The sequence below is a fragment of the Rana temporaria genome, chromosome 6, assembly GCF_905171775.1.
Source record: "Rana temporaria chromosome 6, aRanTem1.1, whole genome shotgun sequence".
Classification (NCBI taxonomy): Eukaryota; Metazoa; Chordata; class Amphibia; order Anura; family Ranidae; genus Rana; species Rana temporaria.
Genome location: NC_053494.1, coordinates 184,008,304 through 184,015,803, shown reverse-complemented (window position 1 = coordinate 184,015,803; position 7,500 = coordinate 184,008,304). Strand labels below are relative to the sequence as shown.

The 7,500-nt window shown below is 41.3% G+C and overlaps 1 protein-coding gene across 3 annotated transcripts in view; it reads right to left on the bottom strand.

Moving 5' to 3' along the window:
* The window catches only part of NR4A2 (nuclear receptor subfamily 4 group A member 2), a 13,950-nt gene extending 6,694 nt beyond the window's left edge, over window positions 1–7,256 (bottom strand). For 2 of the 3 annotated variants that reach the window (XM_040357939.1, XM_040357940.1), the window contains exons 1-3: window positions 7,123–7,256; window positions 4,416–4,540; window positions 3,126–3,988 (exon numbers count right to left, since the gene is read on the bottom strand). In XM_040357939.1, coding sequence (XP_040213873.1) covers window positions 3,126–3,986 — 861 coding nt within the window. In that variant the 5' untranslated portion in view covers window positions 3,987–3,988; window positions 4,416–4,540; window positions 7,123–7,256. The remainder of the gene's footprint in view (window positions 1–3,125; window positions 3,989–4,415; window positions 4,541–7,122) is intronic. The other variant, XM_040357941.1, reaches the window with a different exon arrangement.
* Between the last annotated feature and the right edge of the window lie 244 nt (window positions 7,257–7,500).

The following is a 7,500-nucleotide window of genomic DNA, read 5'->3' as shown; positions in this document are numbered from 1 at the left end:
AGCACAACATGCAAAACAGATCTGTGTTCACCCAACACAAGCAGGGAAGAAATGCAGAGAGATCTGCTGGAAGGGGACGATTTAATTGTTCCCAATATATGTCATCCCTGGCCTGTGTTATCAGGGACAAGGCTTTTCTTCCACATCTTGCATCTATTATTCATTTCTTAGGGATAAAAATGTCACCAATTAAAATGACACTCATTGCCCTCATTATGCTCAGCACTTGCAATAATTTAGAAGATGGATTATTATTATTATTATTATTATTGTTGTTATTATTATTATTATTTTTATTGTTATTATTATTATTTTACTAGTAGTATTATAGCATATTGACTACAAGATATCTCCTGTCAATGATGACTATAACCCAAAAGTCATATAAAAATTCCAGAAATCCCATCCAAAGTGTAAAAAAAAAGTATACAAGGTTTGCATTGTTTATTGATGAGCATGCGCTGATAACAAAACACATTGACAGTTATTGTGTCAACATTATGATGTCATCTAGTAACAGGAAAAATATATATAAACAGTATTACATCTCTTTGTTATTGTGTATCATTATGTTAATAATAATAATGTAACAACGTAGGAATGTGTTTAGCTGTCCATGTGACTAGGCTTGCATGGCATTTGTCTTCCAAGAACAAATATGACAGGGAGTGTAAAGGTTTTGGGAAAAGCCTCATTAGGATGTGCTGTGTAACAAAGTATCAGTTTTATAGAGCATTTATAAAGGTGGTTTTATGGGGAATGCTAAGGACACTTCCTGTAACCATGGATCAGGTGTTTTAGGATGCTATATAGACAATGTACTGTATATACACACATATGGACATATATTAAAGTAGCAATGCTCTGAAGCGAGCTGAATATCTGTTAACAATGTATCAACGTTGCGAAGTTATGGACTGTTACATCTAATAATGCATCGACTTATGTATATCAATGTGTCAGATGACTTGCTTTTAAACTGTACTATTAACTGTTCCTATAAATTGTATAAATAGTTAACAATGTATCAATGCACTAATAACAGATGTTTTTAGAGTGCTCTGCTATTGGTTGAGTTGCTTACATTTAAAGTTTAATATAATATGTGTCAAATGACTTGCTTTTAAACTGTACTATTAACTGTTCCATTGTATAAATAGTTAACAATGTATCAATACACTAATAACAGATGTTTTTAGAGTGCTCTGCTATAGGTTGAGTTGCTTACATTTAAGGTTTAATAATGTAACAACGTTTGTAATGAATCAAGTGAATTGGTGTAAAATTGTGTTCGTGTTTGCTTTTCCTTTCCTGTTCACAATGTATCAACATGATTTAGAATATCATGCCAAGTTCACAATGTAGCAACTTCCTATAGGCAGAGTAGATTCTTATGGATCATGCTTTTTATTGTTAATAAACCCATCAATGTATGTATGCAATGTATTCCAATGGAGTTTCCTTACATCGTGCTGCTCTTTTACTGTTCCTGATAACAATGTATTAACTTTTCAAAGGAGCTTTATTTCGAAAATCAAGTCAAGTCCACAAGATAAAACGTTCCATAAGCGGAATGAGTTCTTGTAGATCATGCCATTTACTGTGTATCATCTATTAAACGTATGCATGTCATGTAATGCAGCATCATGGATGTTCCTTTGCATTGTGCTGCTGTTTAATTGTTCCTGAGAACAATGTAACAATATTACAAAGGCAGTTTATATAGAATGTCAAGTCAAGTTTACAATGTATTAGCGGAAGAGTAAGTTCTTATGGATCGTACTACTGTTAATATTCTACCAACGTGTGTATGCATGTGGCCAAGTATAAAGGTAGTTTCTTTACATTGTGCTGCACTCTTCCTGATAACAATGTATCAATATTAAATAGATAGTTTATATAGAAAGTCATGTCAAGTTTACAATGCATCAGCGTTATATAGCAAGAGTGGCTTCTTATGGATCATGCTGGTAATAATCCATCAAGGTGTGTATGTATATAGCCAAGTATCAAGGTAATTTCTTTACATTGTGTGGCACTGTTCCTGATAACAATGTATCAATATTAAGAAAGTAGTTTATATAGAATGGCATGTCAAGTTTACAATGTATCAGCGTTCTATAGCAAGAGTGGGTACTTATGGATCGTGCTGGTAATAATCCATCAAGGTATGTATGTATATGTCTTTGCATTGTGTTGCACTGTTCCTGATAACAATGTATCAATATTACAAATGAATTTTATATAGAATGACATGTCAAGTTTACAATGTATCAACGTTCTATAGCAAGAGTGGGTTCTTATGGATCGTGCTGGTAATAATCCATCAAGGTATGTATATAGCCAAGAATCAAGGTAGTGTCTTTGCATTGTGTTGCACTGTTCCTGATAACAATGTATCAATATTACAAAGGAATTTTATATACAGAAGTGAGCCTGATTTTGCACTTTCCAGTGATAGTAAATAAGCCCCATTGTGTACTTAAAAGTGGGGTATGCCTGTAGAATGGCATGTCAGGTTTACAATGTATCAACGTTCTACAACAAGAGTGGGTACTTATGGATCGTGCTGGTAACAATCCATCAAGGTATGTATGTATATGTCTTTGCATTGTGTTGCACTGTTCCTGATAACAATGTATCAATATTACAAAGGTAGTTTATATAGAATGACATGTCAAGTTTACAATGTATTAACGTTCTATAGCAAGAGTGGGTACTTATGGGTCGTGCTGGTAATAATCCATCAAGGTATGTATATAGCCAAGTATCAAGGTAGTGTCTTTGCATTGTGTTGCACTGTTCCTGATAACAATGTATCAATATTACAAAGGAATTTGATATAGAATGGCATGTCAGGTTTACAATGAATTAACGTGCTGGGTACTTATGGAATGCGCTACTGTTGATAATCTATCAAGGTGTGTATGTATGTGTGTAGCCAAGTATCAAGGGAGTTTCTTTACATTGTGCTGATTACTGTTCCTGTTAACAATGTATCAATGTGCTAAATGCAGCTTTAGTGTGTGTTGATATGGCTAATGATACACTTCCTGCTCTGCAAGCCTTTGCCATGGAATGTGACAATCTACCTGGAATGGTGTCATATTAAGCCTCCAACTCACCTTGAAGAACCCTTTGCACCCTTCACACGTGCGAACTCCATAGTGTTGGCAAGCAGCATTGTCTCCACACACAGCACAGAGCCCCTCGTTAGATGGGGACCCTCTGGAAGGGGGTGAAGGGAGCTGGCTATCTATGAGTTGGGAGGCATGGCCAAGTTGAAGTCCAGGGAAGCCCATGGCCGCCTGTTTCCTGATGGGGTTGGGGACTGCAAATGTCTGTCCATCCACCACATGGTGGACACCCGAGGCCTCAGCGTTCATGGAGATGTGGTGGCCATCAAACCTCATTTGACAGCTAGAGACTGGGGTCCCAGGAGGGGACTGCTTGAAAGAGAATAAGGACAGTCTGGACACAGGACCTTTCCTTTGGTCTATCATGTGGCTGGTGGCCATATAGTTCTGGTGGAAGCTGTGGAGGCTACCAGGGTCATCCCACATTGAACTGTGCTGGACTGGGAAGCCTGGGGTGTTGGAGGTTGGGGGTGAAGAAGGCTTGTAGTAGACTGAGCCTGAATGTGCCATCATCTCCTCTGATGGAGGTGCCAGGTGGCTGTGCTGTTGGTAGCCGTGCATCTGAATATCTTCCACTTTTATGGAGGACTGTTGCCCAGGCACTGGCATTTGGTACAAGCAAGGTGGCTTGACGTCGTAGCCGGAGTTGTAGTTATCCATAAAGGTACTAAAGCTGGGGAGAGAAGTGGTGGCAGTGATTTCAGTGTTGGTCAGGTCCATGCTAAACTTGACAAACTCTGGCGTTAAGAAATCGGAGCTGTATTCTCCTGATGAGTGGTAATTGTAGCTCTGGGAAGCTGGGCTGGCTCCTTGTGGCGACGACCCATACTGAGCCTGAACACAGGGCATGGCTGTAAATGAGACAATTAAATAGATACCCAAGCTGTTCAACTGCATACTTCTTCCCCTTTTATTTGGACCATTGTGTCATCCATTGCCGCCCCCCTCCCATAATACCAAACGCCCACCCAAAATAATAATGAGTGCTGTGGGACTACAAGTCTCAGCTTGTGCTGGAGAGACCTTATCACAACCTGCAACGCTGACAAACTTCACGTTTCGTTTTCTCAACGCTCCAAACGCTTAAAAAACGCCCATAATCCCAATTCTACAGTCATCTTTTTACAAAACTATGCCAACGTTAAACTTAAGAGATGACATTATTTCCTTATATGTGGCCCCATAACATAGGTTGTCTTGGCACTCAGTACCCCAAATCCACCCCCCCCCCCCTTTTTCTCTTTTTTTGCCCCCCTCCAAAAATTAACAGCAACAAACCTTCAGCCGGGCTGCGGACGTTTTCGATGAAAGTAAAGGAGGACAGTGTTGTAGTTCTTGTCGGGACAAATCTCCACAATGTAAATGGGTCAGCGGAGGGGTACCCAGGGGGTCAGCATAGGTTCCTGCGGGCAGAAAGGAGACGTTAATGGGCGTCAATGACAAATGACAGGAGGATGGAAAAAAAAGAAATTGTGAATATTCTCTATGGTGGAGAATGTGGGTGAGTCAGGGGAGAAAGCCCTTTCCCTGCATGGTGTAAATGACTGTAAACACAGCAGACAGTTGAGTCATTAGATGCTCATACTTGGTGTAAGTGTGCCCGAGTGACTGGCACCTCCATTGTGACAGCGACCACAACATCCACATGATCCACAGGCCCACCAGCAACAAGCCGGGATCACCAACTATTTCACTTTTATCTCATTAAATAAATAAATTCCTACACTGGAGATTAAAAGTACAACCCGAACCCCTTTCCATAATATAATACCACACACCTCACCCCTATGTCACCAACCTAGACAGCAGCGCACTTTATTTATCATCCATCTAATGCTTATTAAACTGGGTGACACCTCTGCCAGCATCCACAGGAGCAGCCCCTGAGGATTACATGACACCGGGGGCTTCATGCAATATTGCTTATTAGTGTGTTACATTGTATCCAGACAAGGCGAGCTCACTTCCATATTAATTGGATCGCATCACCCAGTTCAGCTCTCTGCCCCCCGTGTATGGTAACCAGGAGACCGCAAAATCAACCCCCCACCCTGTGCCAGCCACTACAGGGCAAGCAAGCAGTCTGTATGGGCATCTAAGACAAGTCACATGGGCAGCAAGCAAGGGGTCAGACCAGGTAACCCAAAAGCACATGCATGGAAAGAGTGACAGTCATGGGTGGGCAGCAAGGTGTGTGACCCTCTGAGTACTCCTGTTTGTAGAAAGATAGATAGATAGATAGATAGATAGATAGAAAGATAGATAGATAGATAGATAGATAGATAGATAGATAGATAGATAGATAGATAGATAGATAGATAGATAGATAGATAGATAAAGTGAAGAAGAAGAGATAGATAATATAAGATAAATAATACCAAAGAGAGTAATAAAGATAGAGATAGAAAGATAGAGATAGAGATAAAAAAAAAAGATTGGCGACATGATAGATAGATAGATAGATAGATAGATAGATAGATAGATAATATGTATGTTTTTTCTCGATAGATCGTTTTATCTATCTATCTATCTATCTATCTATCTATCTATCTATCTATCTATCTATCTATCTATCTATCTATCTATCTATCTATCTTTCTATCTACTCCCACACATACATATTAGATATAGATAAATAGATATAGAGATCGCACATGTGTAGAAGTATCTCTCAGTAGGTGACACATGTGCTTTCACTCTCTATGATCCATCATATCATCCACAACTTTCTTCCAAACACCCAGCAGCTCCAGGTAAGTGATATGTAGGTGATCAGAGCGCATCCAGGCTTGTCCCATCTTCTCAGTGTAGTGACACTTCTAATCAGTCAGTGTATTATTGGGGGAGTCTATGTACTATGGAGTGTATTGGAAAGTCTGTGTACTACTGGGGTGTATTGGGGTGTCTATGTACTAAGGGGTGTGTATGTGCTATTGGGAAGTCTATGAAGCTATGTACTATTGGGTGTATTGTGGAATTTATGTACTCTGTGTATTGGGGAGTCTATGTACTCTGGGGTGTGTATTAGTATAGGGTGTATTGGGGTGTCTATGTACTATGGGGTGTATTGGAATATCTATGTACTATGGGGATGTCTATGTACTATGGGGTGTATTGGGGTGTGTATTTACTATGGGGTGTATTGGGGTATCTATGTACTAAGGGGTGTGTATGTACTATGGGGTGTATTGGGGTGTGTGGGGTGTATTGGGGTGTCCCTGTACTATGGGGTGTATTGGGATGTCTATGTAGTATGGGGTGTATTGGGGTATGTATGTACTATGGGATATGTATGTAGTATGGGGTGTATTGGGGTGTCTGTGAACTATGGGATGTATTGGGGTGTGTATGTACTATGGGGTGTATTGGGGTGACTATGTAGTATAGGATGTATTGGGGTGTGTATGTAGTATGGGGTGTGTATGTACTATGGGGTGTCTATGTAGTATGGGGTGTATTGAGGTGACTATGTAGTATGGGGTGTATTGGGGTGTCTATGTAGTATGGGGTGTATTGGGGTGACTATGTAGTATGGGGTGTATTGGGGTGTCTATGTAGTATGGGGTGTGTATGTACTATGGGGTGTATTGAGGTGACTATGTAGTATGGGGTGTATTGGGGTGTCTATGTAGTATGGGGTGACTATGTAGTATGGGGTGTGTATGTAGTATGGGGTGTATTGGGGTGTCTATGTAGTATGGGGTGTATTGGGGTGTCTATGTAGTATGGGGTGACTATGTAGTATGGGGTGTGTATGTAGTATGGGGTGTATTGGGGTGACCATGTACTATGGGGTGTATTGGGGTGTCTATGTAGTATGGGGTGTATTGGGGTGTCTGTGTAGTATGGGGTGTATTGGGGTGTGTATGTACTATGGGGTGACTATGTAGTATGGGGTGTATTAGTGTCTGTGTACTCCGGGGTGTACTTTTCCAGTGAATTGGGCGCAGTGTAGATCCAGTGTATGCTCGGCGCGGACACTTACCGGCGGTGCAGAGCGGAGAGGCTCCTCTAAGCAGTCAGAGGTGATCGGTACATCCCGGTGCGGAGACAAGTCCCTGGTACTAGTTGCAGAGCTCTGAGCTCCTCTCCAATGTGCCTTTGTTTATGTGGGCTGACTATTCCACTCACTGCTATCACACTACATGCGGCTCGCGTCAGCCGACGTCAGCACCCCGCCGCCCAATCACAGAGCGCCCCGGCCCGCTCCGTCCGTGCAGTTGGCCCGTTCTGGCTTTTGGTAAATTTCCGATGTGACGTCACGGGAGCGATTCTTGGTTTAAGGTGGGAAGCGAGTCGGGTTCTCACTCCGAGTGGAGCCTTCCTATGATGTGTGTGTGGGGGGCACCGGGGGAAGTGTGAG